At 26.5% G+C, this 27,024-nt stretch overlaps 3 protein-coding genes across 4 annotated transcripts in view; 2 read left to right on the top strand and 1 right to left on the bottom strand.

Annotated features, from left to right (window-relative positions):
* Nucleotides 1-12,427, bottom strand: part of LOC100208388 (zinc finger CCCH domain-containing protein 15) — a 53,654-nt gene extending 41,227 nt beyond the window's left edge. The window contains exons 1-2 of the mRNA XM_065800571.1: nucleotides 12,235-12,427; nucleotides 5,492-5,563 (exon numbers count right to left, since the gene is read on the bottom strand). Of these exons, the coding sequence (XP_065656643.1) occupies nucleotides 5,492-5,563; nucleotides 12,235-12,300 (138 nt within the window). The 5' untranslated portion in view covers nucleotides 12,301-12,427. The remainder of the gene's footprint in view (nucleotides 1-5,491; nucleotides 5,564-12,234) is intronic.
* Nucleotides 12,428-12,593: 166 nt separating this feature from the next.
* On the top strand, nucleotides 12,594-12,986 carry LOC124814463 (uncharacterized). The gene has a single exon (XM_065798878.1). It carries the CDS (start codon nucleotides 12,594-12,596, stop codon nucleotides 12,984-12,986), a length of 393 nt encoding a protein of 130 aa, XP_065654950.1.
* An 11,712-nt stretch (nucleotides 12,987-24,698) lies between these two features.
* On the top strand, nucleotides 24,699-25,985 carry LOC101236379 (BTB and MATH domain-containing protein 36). Of its 2 annotated transcripts, none has more exons than XM_065800570.1 (3): nucleotides 24,699-24,985; nucleotides 25,079-25,397; nucleotides 25,625-25,985. In XM_065800570.1, exons 1-3 carry the CDS (start codon nucleotides 24,748-24,750, stop codon nucleotides 25,803-25,805), a joined length of 738 nt encoding a protein of 245 aa, XP_065656642.1. In that variant the 5' UTR covers nucleotides 24,699-24,747; the 3' UTR covers nucleotides 25,806-25,985. The 2 variants fall into 2 exon arrangements, 1 of the variants encoding a protein (XP_065656642.1); XR_010639355.1 differs by having other exon boundaries at nucleotides 24,729-24,985; nucleotides 25,079-25,403.
* Nucleotides 25,986-27,024: the final 1,039 nt, after the last annotated feature.

Here is a 27,024-nt window from a genome sequence, read left to right as displayed (position 1 = left end):
TGTGTAGGTCATCACTGACAAGATGAGAGAAGTTACTTAATTTCTTTTGCATTTCTTTTATGTTCTCTTTTAGCAATTTATTTTTTAAACGATAATTTTGTAGAGTTAATTTTACACGTTCTGGTGCAGTTTTAGAAATTGGAACTCTAAGTTTAGCTGGAATAAATAATTTATCACTATTTTTTTGAAAATATATTTTTTCTTGAGAATGAAGACATTGGCATGCCTTACAAATTTTATCCTTAGTAATAATAACTTCACATAAAAGAGATCAGATATGTTCTGTTTGATATAAAGGTAAAGAATAACTATTAAATAATTCAAACTTTTTAGGTATAACATGAATAAGATATCCATAAGAACTAACTGATTTATTTGTAATACCAGAGCATAGCATATATGATAACAAAATTGAAATAAGTTTAGAAATAGTTGTATTGTACATTGATCTTTTTAAATACAAGTATATTTCATGATTATCTGGTAGAAGCCATAAAAATATACAAATAGTAAATGAGAGGCTATCATCAATGTAAATTTCGTACTTTGGAACAGTGTGAACATCATCCATCTTACTCAATTTAAAAAAAGTTTCACTAGCATTTATATCTCAGTCAAGTTTTTTTAAAGCTAATACGTTTAATCAATTCCTTAAAAGACTTATATGACTTACTATTAACTGCTTCTGATATAGAAGGAAAAGCTGATCTCTTTAGGGATATAGAAGAAGCTGATCCTCGTGCTTTGGGAATAAGCAAACATAAAGAAGGGCATTGCAATGAAAAGCTTTTAACTGGAAGATTTAATGTAGGTAGTTTTAATTGGATTGACAATTAACATGTTAGCCTCGTAATGCTTTGCGCAAATAAAATTTTTTTTTTTTATTTGGGTCTTTAGGGTTTTGTCAATTACTCTATCTTTAGTTATAATGTGTATAAGTTTTTTTCTCCATTCTTTGTTGAAATCATCATCGGTGGATGGTATCTTAAAAAGTGAAACACCTTTATTTCTTCGAGAAGTACCACAACCGAAAATGGAACAAAAATTAGACACCACAATCTAATTTTACAGAGAATTGGTCAGAAGATTTAAAAAAGCCATGCAGATTGTTGTTTATTTTCAAAAATCTACACAACCTGATCAAGTACACTGTCCTTCTAATGTAATTAACTATGATAAGACTAATCTCAGCAAAAACTCTGGCTTCAAAAAAATGATTTACAGAAAGGCCACAAGATATCCAGATACCATTATAAAGATTGAAATACCTTTACAATTTGTTAGGAATTTTTGTATTTTATTGTATTAGTATTTGTATTTTGAACTTTATTTCAAAAATCTAGTTTTGTGATTTGCAACTTTCATTAATTTCTTAAACATGTATCGCAATGTTTTGTTGTTTAAGTTAGGTTTTTTTGTTAAGTGACCACTTATTCACCCAATCACCAATTTTTAGATTTTTAAAAAATAATTTTCATTAATAAGTTGTGGTTAAAGTTTTAAAGCTGCATGGCTGATTTTCATATATAATGTGCATCTTGTAGGAGTAATTCTTGAATAAAATCTACAAGTTTATACCTCTTGTATTTTGAAACTATTGAAAATAAACAGGCAAATTATGGCTATATTACCCTATCTGACAGTCTGTGTATGTATGTATGTATGTATGTATGTATGTATGTATGTATGTGTATATATATATATATATATATATATATATATATGTATATATATATATATATATATATATATATATATATATATATATACATATATATATATATATATATATATATATATATATATATATACATATATATATATATATATATATATATATATATATATATATATATATATATATATAGAGAGAGAGAGAGAGAGAGAGAGAGAGAGAGAGAGAGAGAGAGAGAGAGAAAAACATAAAACACAGCTCTTAGCTACTCTATGGTATCTAAACTGACAAAATTAAGGTTAGATTATAACAAAATGCATTAATTTAATTGAGAAAATTAATTAAATTTATTGTTTTTATAAAAAACTAAAAAATGCAAATTCAAAGACAAAGAATGTTTTTAAAAATAATAAAAAAAAACTTAAAAAAAAAAAAAGAATTTCCGGTCTTTAAAACAATTTTTTTTTAAAAAAAACCCCTAAAACTGAATGATAATTACGGTTTTAAATCAAAACCAACAACCCCTCAATGTACAGAGCTTAACAACATTGAAAATGACCTTTTAAATTTAGTAAAATCTATCAAATTTAAAATCACAAACAATCAATTTCAAATAAAAATAAAAAAACATATTCTTAAAACTGTAACCAGCAAAGAAGTTCACGTATTTGTTGATAAAACCAATAATCTATATGAAATGTCTGCTGAAAGTCACAACAAACAGAGGAACAAGAATGTTACAAAAAGCACCCAATAACTTAGAAAAATTAGTCAACCTTAAAATTAAATCTGAGTAACTGAGTAGAATACCTTGCAAAACCTCCAGCGTTTATCACCTTGAAAGACCATAAAGAAAATTTCAAATCAAAACCTGCCTGTCGTCAAAATAGTTGCTTCTTCACCCAATTCAACATAAATGAATTTTATCCATCTATAATTACCAAAATATTTAATATACACATTTTCTTTGCAAAACAACACACCACAATAACAGATGACCAACTTAAACTAAAAAACATAACCAAAAATCACCTCCTCTAAAGTTATTTTTAATTGATCTAAAACCAAATATGAACAACCACTAAAAAATAGTGGATACAAAAACTGCTCCCTTAAATATCAGATCAAGCAAAAAACACCCCAAAAAAATCATAAACGCATTATCCTATGGTTCAATCCCCCTTTTAACAAAAACGCCTCCACAAATGTTGCTAAAATGTTTTTAAATTTATTAGAAAAAAACTTCCCTAAAACACACAAACTTCACAAAATCTTTAACAGAAACACTGTAAAGGTCAGTTACAGCTGCACTGAAAATAACGAAAAAATTATAAAAAACCACAAAAAAATTATTTTCCCAAGAATTGAAAAAAATAAAACAAAAAATGCAATTGCTGAAATAAAACAGAATGCCCCTGAATGGTAAGTCCAAATCCACAAAAATTATATACAAATGTATCATTACAGCTAAAAACCAACCCAGCAAAGTTTATATTGGATTGACACAAGGTGAATGGAAAACCAGATATAACAACCACACATCATTCAGTAATGTTAAAGTCAAAAAGTCCACTGCCCTATCAAACTACATGTGGGATTTGAAAAACAATTTTAACAAAACTCCTATATTAACATGATCTGTTCTAAAGTCTGTACCCCCTCCCCCTACTCAAGTATTTTCAAAAAGTGCCCACTACGTCTTTATGAAAAATTTGCTATTATATCATATCCAAAACCTGAGAAACTGCTAAATAAATAAACCAAAATTATATCAAAGTGCCGCCATGAAAACAAATTCTTATTAAAAAAATAAAAAAGCTTGCTACAAACCTAACTAACAACTAACAATAACTATATTACTCCACTTCATATATTTCTAGGCCAGGGGCTATTCTAGACCAATTTTGATAGTGTGGACCATATTTGGGCACTGCCCAAATTAAAATTTGTGAACCTTTTTAATTTTTTTTTAACCGCAATTATTGCTTTTTTCACAAAAAATCAAACCAATATTTCCGCTAAATTTCTCCAGGACGAGGTAGGGGGGTACTGACACCCAAATTTTTTCCTAGAATAGCCGATGTAGGCTAACTAATAAATTACTCACATACACACATTATTTATATTTTATATTAATTTTTAATTTTATATCTTTTTTAACATATAAATAATGAACATTATCACATAAACAAATATTTTAAACAAGCATTAAAACATATATATTTCAAAACTATTAGTTAACTATTAACTAAAAACAAATTAATAATATAATTAACCTAACTACTAAACAATTTCTGTCCGGTAAAGATCTAAAATACAAATATAAACAGTAATGTCCACTAAACATATGGTAGCATATTTAAATTTTACTACTTGCCTAAAGATTGTGGTGACACATGAAACTCAGAGTTGCAATATTAAATTTTATTATAAACATTAGAATTTAGCTACTTCCTGGTACTGCCGGTAACACTAACATGTATACTATATATATATATATATATATATATATATATATATATATATATATATATATATATATATATATATATATATATATATATATATATATATATATATATTAGGGTGGTCCTAAAAACAACTTATTTTTAAAATGTCAGCTGACAACCCCTAAATGTGTTTTATATAATAAAATAATACTGGATTTAAAAAATTTTTGAATAAAAAATATTTTTACGGGTGCCACAAGGCCCTTATACATCAAACAGGTTCCTAATATTATAAAAAAAAAAGGTTTTTCAAAAGTATGTCATGTTGGGTCTCAAAAGACGCAAAATTTTATAAAAATTTCAAAAATAACAATTATTTTTAAAAAAAAATTGTTATTTTATAGTTTATTGCAAAAAAAATGACCTTTTAAACTAAAAATGAAAAAAGTTTATTTTTTTTTAATTATAATTTCGAAAAAATCTTAAATAATAGCTTTTTTTATAAAATAATTAATATTTTTAGAATTTTTATAAAATTTTGCTTCTTTTGAGACCCAACATGATATACTTTTAAAAAACTTTTTTTTTTATAATATTAGGAACCTGTTTGATGTATAAGGGCCTTGTGGCACCCGTAAAAATATTTTTTATTCAAAAATTTTTTAAATCCAGTATTATTTTATTATATAAAACACATTTAGGGGTTGTCAGCTGACATTTTTAAAATAAGTTGTTTTTACCACCACCCTAATATATATATATATATATATATATATATATATATATATATATATATATATATATATATATATATATATATATATATATATATATATATATATATACACATATACATATATATTATATATATATATATACATATATATATATATATATATATATATATATACATATATATATATACATATATATATATATATATACATATATATATATATATACATATATATATATATATTATATATATATATACATATATATATATATATTATATATATATATATACATATATATATATATATTATATATATATATACATACATACATATATATATATATATATATATATATATATATATATATATATATATATATATATATATATATATATATATATATATATATATATATATATATATATATATATATATATGCAGACTTGTAGAGCTAAAATTTTCATAGCTCAACTCTGGCTTCTAGAAATTTAACTGCTTTCGCTCCTGTTTAAACTATTTTCAACCGTTTTAATTACATTGAAATCAAGAAAAATTTTCAGAAAACTAAAAATAATAAATATAACTTTATAAATTAATAATAATATAAAAATCACAAAAATTTAACATACTTGTTTTGCAACATGTTTGATATATTCTTGTTGTTTTTTACCCTTTTTGTTTTTAAGGCCAAATGTTTTATCCTATAAAAAAAATTTCAAAAATATGTAAATTTTACTAAAACTAAATAACGGTGATAGTGATAATGATGATGACAACAACAATGATAACCGCTTACAATCGCTTAACTGTTGATAGAAACACCAGTGTTAGTTAAAATATTTAATACTTTGAATATTTTTGGGATTGAAGCAAAAAATTCACAAGCACACAACTATGTATCTATGCAAACTATGTAAACAAAATAAAAATACAGAAAAAGAAATATAAAAACACCATAATTACACAACAATAATTACTTAGGTTCAAATAAAAAGGTTAGAAAAGATAAGAAAATAGGAATCAAGATTTACTAGATTTAAAATACATTTTTTTCATTATTATAATATAAAATTTTTTTTATAAATGAATGAAATGAACTCTTTAAAATTATTAAAGTCTATATAATCCTGTTAAAATCAATACATATCTATAGAGCAATTAAACAGTTTATACAATAATCTATACATTTTAAATTTAAAAAACTTTATTTTTAAATTATAATATATATTAGAAAATGTAGGAATAAAAAAATAAGAAGAAAAAGTAAGAAGAGTAAAAACAAACAAAAAGAAAAAATTTTTAGAAAACTTTTGAAAATTTTTTAGTAATTGTGTGAATAAAGACAATTATTTTCTAACAATATAACAAAAAAACAAATAACAAACATTCAAAAGGTCAGTTATAGGCAGATAAAAGAAAACTCTAAAATGAAATTAGAAAAAAACTCATTGTTGGTGTTCATAATCTTCAGGAGTTTATAAGTGGGCACCAATAGTGTCAAAACATAATTACTTACGCAACAAGTAATTAATGAGTAATTAATGAGGCATGGAACAAGCAAAAGAACAAGAAATTGTTATGTTTTTTTTTTTTTTTTTTGAGAAAAAAAAAAAATCAATATAACAATGATTTGAATTAACAGTTATCGAACAATTTAACTTGTTTATATACTAATATTGAAAATAAAATGAATGAGTTTAAACTTCTATTTTTATTTATAAAACCTGATATTGTTGGAGTCACCAATAATGGGTTCAATAGACCATAAATTCTATGATCCCATAAATAAATACTGAAAATGGCATAATGGGATCATGAAACACAACATGGTGAGGTTATTATTTTTTTAAACAAAATTACTGAATCATAAAATAAACTGATATGAAATGAATTTTGGGTTGTGGTTCTAATAAACATCAATATATCGTATAGACACAATGGTCTTTTTTTTAATTTTGTTTGTAATTCACCTCCCCAAGGCTGAGAAGGCCACTACATATGAGGAGGCTACTTGTGGTTATAACCCATCTCAACTCTATAACTCTGAAACACGAACTTTGACGAACAAGGCCGCTGCGCGTAGAAACAAGTAGAGTGCGGTACTACCAGGGACGTGGTGGGAATCGAACTTTTATTAATGTAACGATCTTTTAAGAACTTGAGAAATGCTTTTTAAGTTGCAGCTAAATTATTAATGAGAAAAGATTTATCAATTATGGTAAACTTCAATTTTTTTTAAAGTTGGTCTTATGGTATGTCCAGGGTTGCACAAAAATTCTAGAATAAAATTCCCTGATTTTCACAAATTTTTTCAATGAAATTTTACTTATATTCCCCTGACATTTCTATCATTTTTACTCTTAATTTTTAAATAAAAATTTTTAATATATCTTAGAATTAAAACTTTGACATTAACCCCAGACATGCTATTTTTACCCCCCACCCCCACCCACCCCAAAGAAAACAGATAGCCCGCTTTCTATATATAAGAAATTTTTATGTTTCTGTTTTAAAGGGAAAACCAATAATTTGTTTGATAAAAAAAAAAGATTAAATAATTTGTACCCTTTTAAAAAACAGCTAAAAATTAGTAAAATGGTCTTTGAAACAAATATAAAAACTAAACATACTAAACATAAAGAATGTCAAAATATTAAAAAGCTTGAAGGAATAACCAACATTTAAAATATTTTAAATTAATAGGAAGACAATAGCAATTTGCATTTCATACTTCACTCATAACTTTTTCCTGCTCCTTAGTCCTAATACTACTTGATTTAACAACATTAACACATTACTTTCAATTCCTTTAGTTTGCAACTTTCTATTTTCCTTTAGATATTATTAATATTTCAATGAGGCATTACAAACAGTCTTTCATTGTTGATTTGATAGCCTTCAATTTGTTAGATACCACAAGATCTTTGATAGTTACTCTTCTTCTGTGAAAAAAGACAAGTGACTTTTCTTTCATATTTTTACTTTCATTTTTTTTTATAACAACTTTGATGGTTTTAAAATTCATCTAAACAATTTTTAGTTTGACATTCTTTTAATGCTGGTAAAAGATTAGATGAACTTTTTTCTAACAACTTCAAGAATTGTGTGAAAGCTAGATCACATTTATTTGAAGAGATATACAAGCAGAAAAGAATTAGATGAAGTAAAAGCTGGCTTTTACTTCATCTAATTCTGCTGATAAAAAAGCTGATAGTAAAAGATAGTAAAAGCTGATCTTCTACAGATTTCATCTGTATAAGAAAATTTTTTTTTTTGATAGGATTTACTCTAAACTAATACAGGGCCTTAGGAACAAAAATTATATTGGGGGGCAGTACTACCTCAAAATATTTTTAAGAACCTTTTTTTTTTGTAATTTGTACAGTCAATTTCTTTAAAATTATTTATTTGAAAAATTATTGGGGGGTAGGGGGTAGGGGAGGGGCAAATGCCCCTGCTGCTCCCCCCCCCCAGGTTGCTACCGGCCTGTAATATAACTAGTAGCTTCAAGAAAAGATCAATTTAACCTTTTTCAAGAATTTAAATTACTATAAGCCAACAATCTTTCATGAATATATTGATCACATCTTGAGATCACACCTTTTCTCCTTTAATTCCATAAAGTTACGTTCTGCAGCAAAACCAATTGTCATTGATTATAACAGAAGAAACTTCTGCTTTCTAGTGAAATAAAATTTCAGAAGTTGCCTCCCATTGATGATGCTGCATAAAACATCTTGTTTAATTATTAAACTCATTAAGCTTTAATCAGTTAAAAACAAATCTTTAAAGAAATAGAATCATGTCTGTTTGATATTAAATTTTCTGCAACAAACTAGCAATGTAACCAAAAAAAAGAAATTCAATTTAGTGAAAGTTAATTTAACTTTAGTTAAGTGACAGTTACATAATCAGCACTTCTGGCAGGAGAACCATGGAAAATATTGCATGAAGCTTTCATTAACTTCCTTGATTGAAAACTCGTTTTAAAGCAACATGGATGTTGCAACTCCTAATTTTAAGAAGTTTAGATAGCTCTAGTTGCTTAGGCTGCTTTTTAAGATCAAGAAGTAACCAGTTTACTTTGGGTCATCTGTACACATTTTTGTCAGATCTATGCAATTAATCATTGTCAAAGATGTGGCCATAGTTTTAAGTGATTTTTTTGCAGGAGAGTAGCCCAAAAATTTAGAGTCAAAATATTTATTTAAACACAATTCAGATTATTGTTCCAAAAATGAATACTTAAATCAATTTGACAATTTTAAAAAGAATCATTCAGGCTTTCATCAAAAGAAAAGGTATAAAAAAAAATTTCTAGATATTTCTTTTAAAAGTATGTGTAAACAGTGCTTAAGACCAAAATTAATAACCAAGTTTTTTTCTACCAACCTCATAAGATTTAACAGTTGTGCTATCAGGAAACATTTTTTGATATAGTAGACAATTCTCATTACACAAGTTCAATTGTTTTGTACAGCATGCAAAAGAGATACCTGCACAAGTTTTATCAGAATGATCTACTATAAGAACCCCTAGGTTTTTAGATGTAAACTGTGCAGGTTTAAAGGAGCGGGATACTAGTTTTGACTTTCTAAACATGTTTTTCCCCCTCCATAAGACTTGTCACAGCTCTCTGATATATACTTGATAAGTTGAACTGAACTTGGCATGTTTTGCACTTGACTGACTTTTTTTTATCCATTTATTTAACCGTAAAATTGAAATAATTACAAAGTGATTTATAATTTTACAAAATTAAGTTTGGTGTCACTCATTTAGTTAAAAAGTAGTCATTGGAGTGACACCTTAATAAAACAAACAAATAAAGCAAAAGGAAATAAAAAAAAGGAATATAGATAGCAACCAAAATAAAATTAAACAAAATAAAAAGAACAAAAATACTTAAAAAAGCAAGACAAATAACACACATAAAAAAGGGCAAATGTGAATAAACTAACATGAAAGATAACAAATGAATGAGTTAACACAACATTTGATGATAAGAAGGATGATAGAAAATAAAAAATAAAACAAAAGAATATTTTTTAATTATGATGAGACAAAAAATAAGAAATAACTTGAATAATAGCAACAAAAATAAAAAGCAATAATAATAAAAATAATTAGCAATATAAACACGTTAATATAAACAATGCACAAAACTACACAACAGTATAAACAAAACATAGAAATATATGACAATTAAAAAATGCACAAAAACACACAACATTAAAATCAATAGATAAAAATACATGACAGTATAAACAATCCATACAACATAAATTAATAAAACTTAAAAAAAAGTTGTTTTTTTTTTTAATAACTTATTAAAGTTTTTTATTTTCGAATTTATCACAAACATTTTTATTCTTTTAACTTTTTGCGTTTAGTTCTGTTTAATGTTTTTCTTCTATTTCTATTCTTTAATATTTTCATTGTTTTCACTTTATTTTTTTTATTTTTCAAATTTTTAACAACTTTTAACAAATTTTTAACAACCTTTTCACAGTTAAAAAAATGCTTCCTCCATTTGCAATATCATTGCTAAGTATAAAGTATATTTAACTGTGCCATTTACCAGCCATTTTTTAAACTCAAACATTCTTCATTTAAATAAACCGTCATTTAAAAACTTAAAATTTTTATTCATTCTAAAATAAGAGAATGAAAAAACAATATGGTTTAAAGAAACTTTGAAACTCATCACATGTTGCAGCTATTTCTAAAAAAAGCACCTAATAAATTCATTTAAATTATTATTAATGTTTCCACTCAAAACTATATAAAATGTTTTGCATAAACTTTCACTTGGTTAATACTGTAAATATATTATCAGAATAAAAGTTAATTTTTATTTCTAAATTTCCCTGACTTTTCCTGAATTCCCTGATTTGGTGGCAACCCTGTATGTCATACACAGGGGCAAAATATCAAAAGTCAGATTTACTAAACTAAAAAAAAGGTTAAATACATTTAGAACTATCAAAAAATTGAAATTAAAACGAATCGTTGCAATTAGGTCTTTAAAATTTCATAAAAATATAAACTTGTGATATTTTAATAAAAAGGATAATTTTCTATATATAGTTGCACACTTAATTTTAAGTCTTTTTAAAATATCTATTACGCAAAATTTTTATTTTTTTGCTATTTTTTATTTGTTTATTATGCAAACTATTGATTTTTTGTGTATTGGCAGTTAAGTTGATGAGAGGAGGCTATAGGAAACAAAGCTAAAAACTTTTTGTTAAATCTTTACAAGTTTTACAATAAATTGATTTTTTATTAACTTTAGAATTGAAAAAAATAGAGAGAAATTTGATAAAAAGAAATGGAGATAGGATCAGTCAGAATTTCCATTTATTTAAGATTTAAGACTACTGCATATTATCAATTTTTCATTATATTTTATTTGTTAAACAAGATTAGTAGAGTCGACCAGTATCATATTTATATGAATGCTATTATTACATAATTCAAAACATAAATTAATATAAATCTATATTTCTAATTATTCTTTAGAAACTATTAGATTTGAATTCTTAAATTTGATATGGCTGCTGGAACAAGAAAAAAAGGTTGAATACTTGGGATCTAATGTTTTTCTCCCTGTATTTACCTCCCAAAGATGGGCTATAGATCCTATAACCCTTGAGGAGGCTACTTATTGTGTTACAACCCTAAACTCTGAAACACAAACCATGACAAAAAAAGGCTACTGGGTGACCACTACAGCTGTTGAAAAAGTTGAAACAAGATAGATTGTTGCTGTATCCCAGTGAAGTCTCTCTTTGTGTTGAGATCTCAACTAATTATGCTGTTGCAATCAATTTAATATTTTTGCACGAGGCCATTTTTTACCAGTTGATTAATTGTATATATTATTTTAAAAAATTTTTGTAAATATAGCATAAACGAAAAAAAATATCTAGGTCCTCAATTCGATCTTTTATTCTACTTTCTTGTTATTTAACATAAATACCTTACATGTCTAGTAAATCTATTATATACTAATTTACTGCATGACAACATTGACATTTGTTAGACATGTATAGTTAATGGTTAATAATGATAAAAAAAAAATAGGCTGACTATGGTTGATAATATTATCATAATTATAATATATAAAATGCAAACAATAAGGAAATCTAGATGAGTTATATAGAAATATAGAAAGATCTCTCTCAATTGACTGATAATATTTTTTAAAAGACTATAACTACTATTTTACAAGGCGTACTTGATAATAACTAATCACTGTGCACAAGATAAACTTATGAAACGAAATCTTTAAGGGCATCAAATTGAATGTTGGGCCAAAGTAGCATGAAGTACTCATACTTCAATATGAAACATCAAAATTAATTACCTCTACGATCTTTTGCTTAACTTTTTCTACAGTTTTTTTGCTAGCTCCACTATTTTTAGGAGGCATATTGAGTTACAACTTTAGAATGTTTTTCTAGACAGGGTTAGTAGCAGACCCCGCGGTTGAGTCCATTATACAAACATACCACGCTTATCATGGTTATGTCCAAAACGGAGCTTAACTACCTATGCTTTTTATCATAAAGCGTGTGACCAGCTAACACCATATCAAAACCAATCAAATAAGCCCATTTTGTAAACAGTCACTTTAAATACGTTGCAATAATAGTAAAAAAAAAACATAACTTTTTTTGTTGTTTTTATATAAATTTAGTAAGTGCTCTCAAAGATTTATAATGCATGGATCCTATGAATATATTTCCAGAAGAAGTATTTGAAAAAATTCTGCTTTTTGTAACTGTTAAAGATCAGTACTCTGCATCACAAGTTTCAAAACAATGGCAAAGTTTTATTACTGAAAATGAATATCTATGGAGAAATCGTTGCTCAGTATTTGAAAATATAATAAGTATGAAGCCGAATAACATGACTTGGAAAGAGACATTTCAGAAAAATGTGAGAAAAGATAAAGTCTTAAAAAAATGGAAGCAAGGAAACTTTCGACGTATACACAAATATGAAGAACAGTTAACAGACTTTATATGCAATCTAAATGTTGACATGTGGGGATACTTACTTGACCTAGAAGAGAGTTACAATCAATATAAGGAAAACCTGAAAAATCTTTTTTGACATAAAGTATAAAAGATATAAGATATTTCTAGCATATTGCTAACATTAAAAGTAATATTTATATATATATGAATAATAGTTTAGGTAGTTTTTATGTAATTATATTTTTATAAAATATTTTCACAATTTTAAATAAAAAACGTTAGCAAAACATATCTCAAGTTTCAAGTTTTTTTTAATGCTTAAAAATTAAAAAACAGTTATTAGGTGTCATCGATAAAAATCATCGTGTTTCGTTTGTCTATTTTCAAACCCCTTTTTTTCTCCTCCCTTACATCATAATTTATCACATGTGATTTTATCCTTATCCTTTCAAAATATGTTTTATCCTGAAAATGTTTCTAGTTTTTTTTGTGTGCATAATTTGGAAAAAAGTTTTTACTATAGTTTATTCGCTTAACATCTAAAAAAACATCAGCCAAGATTCGAGTAAAAAAAGCATTTGCTTGGAACTTTATTTAAAAAACAGAATCAAACCTCAAGTTGTTTTAAAACTTGATATAGCTTAAAAAAATCAAATTTTCAATTGAAAGCTTGAAAAACTTTTAAGTAAACACTAGAATATCATAAATGTTATGGAGAATATTTATTATATCCAATATAGGCAAAAAGACTGTTTCTCCATATTACAGAGAACAAGCATCGGATAAATCTAAATTATTGAATAGTTTGATGTAGAGGGTGAACCTAAAAAGAAGAAAAAAGGATGTATTTGTTGGGCAGAATTACAAGAAATGTTGATGCCGTGATGACAGCTAGAGGCTAATGAAAAAGTAGATTCATTGTGTTATTTTATGTTCCATATTTATACTCTAATTTATTTTGTATTTTGAAATAGAATTTCTCATAAGTAAAACTATTTATTTTAGGTTACGGTTTATAGAGGTCACTGTTTTCTAAACAATTGTGCAGAAATTATACCAGAAAGTTATCATCCAAGGTTAGATTGTGAACTGATTGAAGACGAAACCGAAAAGATTTTTGTATTCTAATAGGTTTACAGCTAACAAAAAGTAAAAGCTAACAGGAGTTCATTGATTAAATCTTATAAAAATATGAAGCTAAAGACTTTTAAAAAAAGAAATCTTCTTTTATTTTTATAACAGATTTTTAAATCAGTTTTGGTAGTATTTAATCTGCAGAAATCTCTATCCATATTGCTATATTAAGTTGCAATCACTCCGAGGATAAGATATACAGGAGGAAGAAAATATATATGATGTAAACTGTAATTTTTATATCACTTCCAAAACTTTAAACAATAGATTTACAGGTTTGCTAGCATACGGTGATCTTAAAAAATATTACAAGAGGTAATATTATAAAACACCTTGTTTTAAATAAATTTTTTAATCTATATATTATTACTCGCTAAATAATTATCATGTCTGCTATTTATTATACATAGATTCCTGCTGAATGAAGAAATAAAAGAAAGAGATGCCCTGAACTCCACGAGCAAAAACTTTTACTTTTTAATGAACCAGATTGTATGTTGGTTATAGTTAAATGCAATCTTCCAAAATCACATTTAATAAAAGGATTTGACAATCATGTTTTCTGGAAGGAAATTTTACCAATTTTAAGCAGAAATAAATGCCTTGCTATGGCCGTTAAAATTAAAACTTGCAAAGTTACAAGATAAGAACTTTAGAACAATTTTAGAAGTTTTTACTAAAAAACATCATGAGTTAAATCATAATTTGTTTGGTATGTGGTTTTAAAGGAAATCGCAATCTACTTCAACATGCAATTAAACTTTTTATAATTTATATCCTTGGTAAAATACTTGTTGCTACATTTAGTATCAATATCAAAAGCAAAAGATAATTTGGTCAATGGTTGCTATGAAAAAGTCTCAAAATTTTTTCAATGTTTTAGGGTACAAATCTGTCTGAGCCTCTCAAAATACATGGCAAACACGCTGAACAATTTCCTTAACTGAAATCAGATTATGGACTAGGACTTGAACAAGCTGGAGAGTCAATTCATAGAGAATTTTTTAAAGTATTGGTTGCGGTATCAAACTAATATAATAACCAAAGTGTCGTATGTCGTAAGTGTCGTATGGGGAGCGTTTGATGAAAACTGTTTTTATAGTTTTTCATTTCTATTTAAGTTCTTTTTTTTTTTTGACAGGGTTAGGATTAGGTTATAAAGTTATTTATTAAAATATATATATATATATATTAAAATATAAAGTTATTTATTAAAAGATGTTGTATTTCTTTTTAATTCTAGTATACTTAGCAAGGGCATTGCTCCCATTGCTTGTGGCGGTATTGTTCTTTGTAAATTTATAATAACTTTAAAAATATTGCAGCTTGTTAGAGTAATTTTAAATTGATAAGTTTATATTTATAAAAGTTATAAAGTTGTACTTAACCATGAAAAAAATGAAAATATATTTATTGAATTAATAAATAATTTAAAAATTTATTAAAAACTTTGGAAAAGCAGCTAGGATTTTATTTTAAACAGATTTGTAATGTATACCTAAAGTTCTATAGTTATCCGCAAACAGTTTTGTTGAAATTTTTAACAGTTCTGAATTTATTGAAGACCACTGTTTAATTGTTCTTCAAGATTACTTTCTGATGCTTGCGTGATTTATTTCAGCTTAGACAACGCTACCTGTATATAAATGTCTATAAAATAAATATAGAAATACACATGCCCAGGAGCATTAAACTTGTATACAAGTGTTTTGGTATTAAAACATAAACCTTCTTGTAATTTGGAATTTATAAAAATTTCTTATATCGCTCTTTTATACAAATTGGTTTATCTTGGTTAACTTTTAACATTGCTTAAATTAACCCAAGAGGGCTGAAGACTTCTGCTAAATACAAAGATTTCGTAATCTGACTATGTATACTACCATACACACAAAACTCACAATACTTTTGCTCAATTGGATCATCGAAAAGAAACTACCGTAATGCTACAGTTATATGATTATTTATTCATTGTTTTTGTTTTGTCTTTGTTTTTTTATTTCATTTATTTTGCTGGTTAACAATAAATAATCAACATACACACACGTATATATATATACAAGAAAGAAAAAATATGTACGTAGAACGAAGAAGACAGTAACATCTTATCAACAAGCACAGTTTTTGTAAACACAATATAAATTATAAACTTTTCTTTTTTTACAATGATCTTTATAAAATAAAGAATTAAACGGACAGGGACTCAAAGAAGATGAAGATGACAATACATCATCGCAATCTTTTCATAGAGCCATTATATATATTTTCAATATAATATAGATATTAATTTTAATACCCCAAAGGACATAAAACTGCTGCGCTGTTCAGTAGATCAAATAAAGATAAAAAAAATTGAAAAAAGTTAAATCAAATAACTTCACAGTTACTTAAGTACAAACGAATCTTAAATTTTAAAAATTTCTTTGTTGATTAGAAACTTAAATGAACTTAATGACTTTGCCATACATTTGAATTTTTTTTGGTAAATATTCCATTTATTTGGTCCTCGATATGCAATGCTATACTCAGTATATTTATAAAAGTTTTGAGGCAGTTTATATGAGTTACTTATATATTTGAAGTTTGTTGTTAAGGTTTTCAGGAGAGAGATTATTATTGAATCGATACATAAAAATTAAATGTTGAAAGATATTTATTTCAAAAGCATCAATAGGGGCAGACATCCAAGTAGTCATCAACCGCAATTAGGTTTATAAAAGCTAGGAGGACAAAAATGTTTTCGAAGATTCTGATTAATATTATTTTTTTATACATGCTAAGCGGATAGAAGTAATTTCTAAGATTCTGATTAACATTTTCTAAGATTTTGAATTTTCTAAGATCTGATATTTAAGAATCTAGTTAATAACATGTTTGTGTTTTATTGATTAGTTACGCATTTTATGACTATTTTTAAGTTTTAGGGAACTTGAGTATTGAAAAAAGTTAAGTAACAAAAATAAATACTTTACTTCAACACATAAATTATGTAACAAAATTTTGCCTAAAATAAAAATGTTACAGTTGGGACAATTAAAATAAAAATGTTACAATTGGGACAATTAAACTCAAAACTTTCAGCGGTGATGTTTACTATGTTACGTTTGTTAGGGTCGTTACTTATATGTAGTTATCATTATTATAATTTAATATCATTATTAAATACAATGACAAACTTAACACCTCAGCAAACCAAACAAGTTGAAGACGTGTCACATGATAGAGCCGAAAATAGTTATCCTCGAAAATATCACTGAAATATTTCGCAACCGAAAAAATTTAGAACCGGAAAGTATACTTTCATTGCAGGATCGAATTACAAAATCCTTTCTTTTTATAATTTAATTTAGTTTAAAAACTTTATTTTACGACTTTCGATCGAAAATTCGATCGAAATTTTTTCGGTTCTAAAATTATTTATGACATTTTGATTGATAATTCGATCGAAATTTTTTCGGTTCTAAATACAATTATGACTTTCGATCGAAAATTTGATTGAAATTATTTCGGTTCTAATTTTTTTCGTGAATATTTTCGGTTGTGTAATAAATTTTTCAAATTCGGTTCTAAATTAAAATTTACGATTCGGTTGAATCGTAGGACGCCGTTGAGGAGACAAAAAAATGCTTGATGTCGAAGTAAAAAAACGGTTATCAAATCTAGAAAAAGTTCTCAAACTTAAGCAAGGCAAAATAAATGATTTAAAACTGCAAGTTTGCAACGAGGGAGCATGTAATTCAAAATTAAATAAAGTTCAATGTTTACAAAAAGTAAATTGTTATCAATCAATATAAAAAAGAAGAGGAGAAAAAAAAATCAAGTAAAAAAAACTTTTATCGACAAAGCAAATGATGATATTCAGCAAGTAACTAAAATTATTTATATCGTAAATAAGAAAGATATCACCCTTATCACGTTAAAAGTTTGAAATCTCGAACAGATAAACCAGATAAAACAGATAAACCAGGTCCAATTGTCGTAGAACTACGAGATAACGCTGATCAAAATCCAATATTAGCTGCAGCAATAAATTTAATGAGGAACCATAAATCTTAAAACGTGTTCATCAGCTTTCTGATGCAGAAAGATTGCGATCTAAATGGAATAAAAACTGCCCTCTTAAAGGAATGAATTAGATAATTCTTTGAAAAATGGTTCTCCCTTTTGGTTTCCGTGGAAACGAAGTGGTCAAACTTGAAGTATTACAGCAACAACGAAAGTAATAAATTTAAATCTTGTTAACTAACGACACATCTTTGGAAAACAAGCTGCTGGAATTTTAAACTTTTATAAGCGTACATCAAATAGATGTAATTGACAGAAACATGGTTTTTTAGCAACTCGGTAGCAATTTTAGACAACTATTTTTTTTAGAAAATTTTTGTGCCATTTGAAGTGATATTTCGAAATATTAAACAAAATTTTGAGATAGTATGGGTACCTAAAGTAAAAAATGAAGCGAAAATATTAATAGAATGCATATACCGCCCAAGAAATTCGATTTTAAATAAACGATTGTTTATTTAAAATCAATCTTATCATCGAGTTTATTTGAAATCGAATTTCTTATCAATAACAAACTTGTATACACTTTATTATTAATTTCAAATTAAGCTTCTTTTTTTTTTGCATCATTTTATTGTACAATGAAATGATGCAAAAACTAGTAAATCAAAAAAAAATTCTTTTTTCAAATCCATGCTTTATGCAAGCAGAATTCTATTGGGCCTAGAAATTCTTTTTTTGTTATCTTTTGTAGGAGGAAAAATTACTGTTACGTTTTTAAATTTTTTTTTTATTAATTCATTGTTCTTATGGGGAAATACAAATTAAATTTTTGTTAACTTAATTAACTTTTTTGGTCAAATTTTTCCATTTCCTTGTATTGTCATCGAAAATGATTAAGTGTGCAAAATTTGAGCAAAATTGGTTAAGAAAAAAGCTTTCAAAAATTGATTTCAAATTTTGTGGCACACAAACTTATATATATATATATATAGAAAGTAACCTTACATAAAGCATGGAAAAAAAGAAAATGCTTAAATTGTTCAATTAAATGATGCAAAAAAAAAAAGTTTAATTTGAAATTAATAATAAAGTGTATACAAGTTTGTTATTGATAGGATTGACTTTAATTACGATAAAATTACATGGTCGAACGGTTTAATTGAAGACATTAGGACAAGTGATAATGAACCCAACAAAGAATTTGCTCGTACTGTAATTAAATCTTCATTATATCAACAAGTTAGAGACGCTAACGTTCTCTAATAATAATATTATGCATTTACCTCATCTTGACAACACCAGACAAGGACATTCTGTATCAATATGGAAATTAGCCATCGACTAAAAGCGAAAATAAAATATCAAATAAATATTTTGACTATCATAATAAAACTATTCTGGTATAAGTAGAGAAATTATCTCCAGATAAAATGCGTAATAAAAATTTTATCAATTTGCGAAAATATCATAAAATCTTTACCATAACAAACTAGAACTCATAATGCCAATAGATTTCCCTGGATCAAACGATATAATAAAATTTAGTGCGTATTAAAAGGTCACTATGGTCAAATTTCTGTTCAAAGCATTCAGGCTAACTGCAAAATAAAATACAAAGCAGTATGCAAAGACTTTAAGAGTAAAGTACTAAAAACAAAAGGCTCATTTGAAAAGAATTTTGTAAGTAAATCAATTCACAATCTAAAACTATTATTCAAATATAATAACAGCAAAAACAATTTAAAAAATACTATCCGAGCTTTGAACATTCAATAATAAACTAATTAAAGAACTTAACCAAACAGTTAAAATTATGAATGATTACTTAAGTCATTCTTTGCCAGGGAGAATACAAATAATTTACCGATTCTAAAAAATTACTTTTTGTCCTTCCCTCTTGAAGCAAAAATAGATAATACAGTAACTGTAAATATGTTTAAAAAAACACTTATTCAGTTAAATAAATATAAATCTCCAGGATTAGACATGAGAAAATCATTAGTACTAAAACGATGTGCATCAGCCTTTGTTTTACCGCTCGCTATGAACCGGAATAATACCAATTAATTGGAAATTGGCAGACATGATCCCAATATTCAAAAAAGGAGATATATTAATAGCAACCGACTACCAACCATTAACCTTAACAGCCCCTAAAGTACTCGAAAGTACTCGACACAATATATAAACATATGTCAAATAATGATCTATTAAATAAACATCAACATGAATTTTTAAAGGAAAAATCTTGTTTTACAATCTAATTAAAAAATGGAAATTTTTGAGTAAATTGCTAGCAGAAAACGTTACATTAAATATTTTTATCTTGACATTACTAAAGCCTTTGACACGGTACCTCATGAACGATTATCAATCAAACTTAAGTTATATGGAATATCAAATGTCCTATGCAACTGAATTAGCAACTTTTTAACTGATCGTCACCAAAGAGTGATACAAAACATTGAAGCATCAAACTGGGACATGATAACAAGCTTTTCTTCCAAGGATCGGTAATTTCTCCAATCTTATTCATTATATATATCAACAATTTACCTGAGATTTTTGAACACTCTAAGCTTTTTCCAGATGACACAAAGTTAATCAGGAAAGAAGCTAACTCCAAGAACGGTAAATTGCTTCAAAATGAACTTAACCAAGCCTCCAAGTGGTCTGAGATCTGGCGATTAAAATTTAATAGAGAAAAACGTTGTATCATGCACTTTGGAAAAAATAAACTTTGCTATATTTGTAAACTAGGTGAAAAATGTATAGTCTCTGATACAGAAAAATGATCTTGGAATTATAATGTCATCAAATCTCAAATATAGTCACATAACCAATAGTACATCAAAGACTTATTCAATGCTTGGAGTGTTAAAAAACATTTATTGCATCAACAAAAAAATGCTTTAGATACTATACGTACCATTTATAAGAACCCATTTTGAATTTGTGATACAAGCATGTTGCCCATACCTTAAAGGTGATATTATCGCACTTGAAAAAGTTCAACGTTGTGCCACTAAATAGTTACCCCAGATTCTAAAACAAAGTTATGAAACAAGAACTAAAATATTTAGCTGAAGCACACTGGAAAAAAAATGTATAAGAAGCGACTTAAATCATATGCAGTGGCGGATCCAGCATTTTTTGATCTTTAAGATAGCTAACTTCCAGACATGGAGCTAACTTCAAACATTTACATATTTATACTTATGTCAAATAATGACGGTTTGCAAAAAATTGCGATGATTGGAGGCTGGGAACAAAAAAGCCCCAAAATTTTTGCTACACCTGCCCCAAAACGTGAGAGCAACAAGTTGATGAAATATTTTTTGTATTATTCTCAACTAGACTTATATTCATCGACAATTTTTAAGTTTCATAGTATTATCTCTCAGCGTTCAAAAATTATGATCATATAAAATTACAACCATCTCAAATTGAGGGGGGTTGGAACTTTATATGGTCATAATTTTTGAACGCTGAGAGATAATGCTATGAAACTTAAAAATTGTCGATGAATATAAGTCTAGTTGAGAATAATACAAAAAATATTTCATCAACTTGTTGCTCTCACGTTTGGGGCAGGTGTAGCAAAAATTTTGGGGCTTTTTTGCTTCCAGCCTCCAATCATCGCAATTTTTTGCAAATTGTCATTACTTGATATAAGTATAAACATGTAAATGTTTGGAGTTAGCTCCATGTCTGGAAGTTAGCTATCTCAAAGGTCAAAAAATGCTGGATCCGCCACTGAAATGTACAAATTATTTAAAGAAATAAATAATGTAGAACTAATTAATAATACTTTTGCATCATATCAGCCCAACACAAGAGGCCATAATTTCAAAATCAGAAGAGAAATTGTTAAAAACTGCAATCTTCGTCATCAATTCTTAACCAATAGTCTTATTAATGTGGAACAAACTACCTGATTTTATCATTAAAAGCAAAAGCAAGAAATTATTCAAAACTTGCATTGATAAATACCAAGAGCTTTATGATTTGTAATTCATAATTTAGTTTATTTAGTTAACAAAACTAAACAGTGTATACGCTGTCAAAGAGATTTTAATTACTATTAATTTCACTCTTAGTTTTCAAACTACTAGAGCTTTCTATTATATTATATTAATTTACCGGTTTTATTGACAATTCTCTTTGTGGGTTGACGAAAGGATCTAATAATACCAAAAGCATATTGAGCAAATCTATATTTGTATAAATACTCTAAGATGCTTAATACACGGTAGAGGATGTTTATTAATTTTCGAAAATTTTTCCCACGCACCCTAAGCTTATCAATCCCACACCCCGCTCCCCGTTTAATAATCCTAGCGGGCATTTGTTTTTAAAAGTTACGTTCTAAATGTATTTTAAATGTCTTTTAAACGTCTTCTAACTATTCTTACGTAAAAACGTTTAAAAGACGTTTAAAAAACTTTTAAAAGATATTTAGAACGTAACTTTGAAAAACAAATGCCCGTAGGGATATTTATCTAATATCTACAAACAAACAACATTGTTAAAGCTATAAAAAAAAGTCAGAAAATGTATTTATATATATCAGTCACTGGTAGGAATAAAAAACTTTCAATGTAATCGGGCTTTAAAAATCGTTGACCTTTAAAGGTTTTCGTTTATTTTCCACCATAAATTTTATATAAGCACATTATATAAGTCACACTAAAATTAAATTGCTTTATTCGTGTTCTGTAAAAAATTTCTACTGACCCATTGATTATCCCCCCCCCCCCCCTCCTCTGTTTATTAAATGTGAACCGTTGCGCAGTCTCAACGTAACAAATGAAAACACAAATAGAAACTAGTCAGTAGCATCGGATTTTGCAAAACTCTGCATGTAAATGCTGTGACCGGAGCTTCCAACGCATTTCGATAGTGACCGGAATCTCTATAACGTTACGATGTTTATTTCTTAATCACACTGATGCAAAATTATTTATTTGAAGCTATGAGAATTAAAGTTGAAAAGTTTAACCACTGATTTATAGGTTATAAATTATATTTGAATGGTAAAAAACTAGTTTTATTCTTTTCCATAAAACAATTCAATCAATCAGTCTTCAAATCAAGTTGCTTAAACTATATATTTATAAAAATAAAACAAAGCAAGAAAATGATATATTTAGAAGTTAATTTGAAGTAAGCATTCTTTACCTACGTAAGTAATTATTTCTACTCGTGTTCACTTATCAAATGTAATAATGAAATAAATAGTAATAACATTGATATTAAAATAATAATTATAATAACATATAATAAGTTCGTGTATTTATTTAATTGTAGAGTAGAATTTTTATTTTATTATTAGAAATTTTAAATAATCTTGTTTTAAAGCAAAAATGCATTAGTATAATTTTACATACTTAAAGGTGTTTTTAAATTTAAATGTTTTTAAGTTATCTTCAATGTTTTTAAGTTATCTTCAATATCTTCAATTATTCCAGCCAGCACAACTCATAAAAAAGTTACGCGTGGTTTCTGTTGCGTTTTTAAAACCTTCTAAAAGATAAAGAATAACACGTGCCAATAATGGTTTTTATTCCGTGAAATTAACTATCACTATTTACCATAAACACCAGTTAAAATATTAATGGCTTCACCGTTACGGAAACGTAATATATTATAATAAATTTCCGTAAAGAATGTGAAACCACTGGTAAAAGCTTCCCTTTACTTCCCTTCCCTTCCACTTTAAAACCTCAAAAAACACGTGTTAGACTCGAGTAAAAAGTACCCATAATATTCACGTGTTTTTGTAACGTGCATGTATCGTGAAAAACACGAGTCTATACAGGTTAAAAATTTCAAAAAAAAAACTTAAAGTGGCGTTAGGGATTAAGGTCATATACAATTAGTTCAATCTATTTCATTGTGCAGCGGCATCGTTTGTTTCCTCGTGTTTCGGAGTGAAATGGTTGAGAGAGGGTAGTAACAACAACAATTATATAAATAATAATGAAAAAACCAGTACTCGATCTAACGACCTTGGAGAGGCGAATACAATATAATATTAATAATAATAACATGCTATTATTATTAATATTTTATTGAATTCACCAAGGCCGATGAGGCCATTACATTAGATTACAAACTAAAATATATTGTTGGCGTAAAATCATTAAAATTTTTTGATTTAATGACAAAAAATAAATGATTTTACCCTTACAATATATATTAATTTGAAAGCATAAATTAAATATTATTTTTTATATATTGTGCTATAAAAATTTGTGATTATAAAAACCAAAATATTTTAAAATAATTTGTGTAGTAAGAAAGTTTAACGATATTAACTCGAATAGTTTAACCACTTTTAAATATAATTTCTTCTTTCTTTTAAACGACAATAAAAAACTAATTTACTAGAACTTTTCTATTTTACAAATAAAGTTTTAATGTTAATGGATTTTAATATTATTCTTTTGAGATATAACAAACTATGTAATGTTTCCTTAGAGAAATAGATACCTCTTAAGGGAAAATATGACGTCAAGCCTTTAAAAATATTTCTTTGAAAGAATAAAAAGTATACAACAAAATTTTAACAAAATGTGTTTTGTGCAAAGATTTTTAACATTCATTTTTAATCATAAAAATAAATATTAAAAATAATAATAATTAAAATAAATATTAAAAAATAAAAAATAAAAATAATAAAAAAATAGTGACACATTATTTTGTTATGAACTCATTACTAAATTATTTTTTTAGATTTCCCATTCGTTGTCATGAACCAGTATAGCTGGGATTTTACCCGAAAAACTGATTTAACGCTTTTGGTTCAGGATAGCGAGTTTCATGTGCATCGATTTATTTTGTCGTCTTGCTCGCCGGTGTTTAACGTAATGTTAGAGTCTGACAATTTTGTTGAGAAAACTTGCCAAATAATAAAATTACCGAACAAAAAGAAAGAGCATATACAATTAATGCTTAATTTTATTTATCCATTTGGGCATCATATAACAGGTTCCTAATAGTTTATATTTTTAATTAAAGTGAATATTTGTATCCTGCTTTTTTAAATTTGTGTTAACTACAGCAAACTTAATTTTGCTTTAGAACAAACAGATATAAACTGTTTATTAAACTTATCGCGTGAATATCAAATAAACAAAATTCGTGGTTTGTGCGAGAAATATCTTTTACAAAAAATACCAACCGTAGAGCAGTTGATTATTGCGCAAGAATACGGTTTTACATTACTGAAGGAAAAATGTCTTCTACAGCTATCAGAGAAAGCGTTAGCCTTATTGCAAGACCATCCAAGATACAATGAACTGAGCGAAAGCAACAAACTAAAGCTGGCTGAGCAACATGTTAAGATTTTGCAAACTTATTGTAAAAAAACAGCACAAATTGCGCAAGCCTCTGACATGAGGTAAATGTAAGAACTTTTTATTTTGTTTCACAATTTTGAAGCTTACTATTTTTTTCTATCTTTTTTTAGGTTTTTGTTTTTGTCCCGCATACTGAAACTTTTACTTTTGAAGGGTTTTAATAAAATTATAGTTTTTGCAAAAATTATAATTTTATTAAAACCCTTTCATCACATAAATACACTTTAGCTCGTTTTTTTTTTGTTCTAACCTTATATTTAATAAAAAGGTATATCCCGATTGCTACACACGTTCAATGCGGTCATAAACCAAAGCATAACAACAACCCTCATTTTATTTGTCACTACTGTCGCGCATCTGCACTGAGAGGATTTATCAAAGATCAATCTAGGAAACTTGGACTTGAAAAGAAACTTGACGAGTTTAAAAAGAGTGAAATAAGCATATAGCTTTTGTTATGATTTTATTTTTTTTATATATATATTTTTTATACTGTTTCTTTTAGTAGACTTTTTCTACTCCAAATAGTTAAAGTTAATGATATAAAATATTATTAACTTTATTTTTTTAATTTTTATGTATAAGTATTTATCAAAATATTTTATGATATTAAATTATTCGTTTTTTTAGTTGTTTTACCTTTTTATCTGATTCCTGGAAACTGTCGACCTAGAAATCTTATGCAACTGCGCTTAAGCACAATTACGTTAGTCCAAGGGCAAATGCTGTTAGGTCAACTAAAGCAAATTATGATTGATCCAACTGCAAACCTATTGCAGTTGCATCAGCTAACGCAAATATAAGGACGACCCAACAATATAGACTAATCGGAATTTTCTTTATAAAGTTTATGGTATTATTAGATTTTATTTTCATTCTATTTTTTAGTTTAAGCTTAATAATTTTTGTTTGATTAGAGTTTCTTTGATTTTGAAACATACGTTACAAATTTTAGATTATCGAATAGAGAAAAGAAAAAAAGTTACATTAAATGAGATTTCAAATTGAACTTTTTCCAGATTTAGTAAAGATAAAAAATTAAAATACTTTTATACAATCAAGTTTTTATCACAGAAGCAATTCACTTGACCAATTGCCATAGTAACAAAGTATCAATGCTGATTGATCAATTGCTTTACTAGAGTAATTCACCTCCTCTACTAGAGTATCAAAATATTCATTAATTCTAATTGATAATAATGTTACAACAGATATTTTTGATAAAAAATTGCCAAAGTACATTATAAAAAAACCTACATATCAGACCATTCCCCTATTTTCTAAACAACCAACGAAATATCAATTAACAATAAAGGAAATGTCATCTTAAAACTATAAAAGAAAAATTATTGTAAAAAACTTGTGTTTATTAGAATAGTAAAAAATTCAGTATCAAAGAAGAATTCTCTTATGAAGACCTCGCGGCAAAAATACGTTAAGTTATTTTTTTGTTATTTTGAGATTTATGTATTTTAAAATAAAAAAATGAGCTATTTTTACCAAGTGATTTAAGATAGTCGTTAATCAAAATTCTTGTAACTCATTATGTGTTAACTTATGATATGTTAACTCGTGGTATGCTAACTCGTGATATATTAATTCGTGATATGTTAACTCGTGATATGTTAACTTGTGATATGCTAACTCGTGATATGGTAACTCGTAATA

This window comes from Hydra vulgaris, chromosome 06 (genome assembly GCF_038396675.1).
Source record: "Hydra vulgaris chromosome 06, alternate assembly HydraT2T_AEP".
Lineage (NCBI taxonomy): Eukaryota > Metazoa > Cnidaria > Hydrozoa > Anthoathecata > Hydridae > Hydra > Hydra vulgaris.
The sequence above is the reverse complement of the archived record's forward strand: the minus strand, read 5'-3'. Positions and strand labels throughout refer to the sequence as shown.

Excerpts from the sequence above, each read along its gene's own strand:
- LOC101236379 (XM_065800570.1), top strand. The coding sequence starts at position 24,748 with ATGAACCAGTATAGCTGGGATTTTACCCGAAAAACTGATTTAACGCTT. Across the intron at positions 24,986-25,078 it reads ATTTGGGCATCATATAACAG|AACAAACAGATATAAACTGT; the intron begins GTTCCTAATAGT and ends ATTTTGCTTTAG. Across the intron at positions 25,398-25,624 it reads GCGCAAGCCTCTGACATGAG|GTATATCCCGATTGCTACAC; the intron begins GTAAATGTAAGA and ends TTTAATAAAAAG.
- LOC124814463 (XM_065798878.1), top strand. The coding sequence starts at position 12,594 with ATGGATCCTATGAATATATTTCCAGAAGAAGTATTTGAAAAAATTCTG.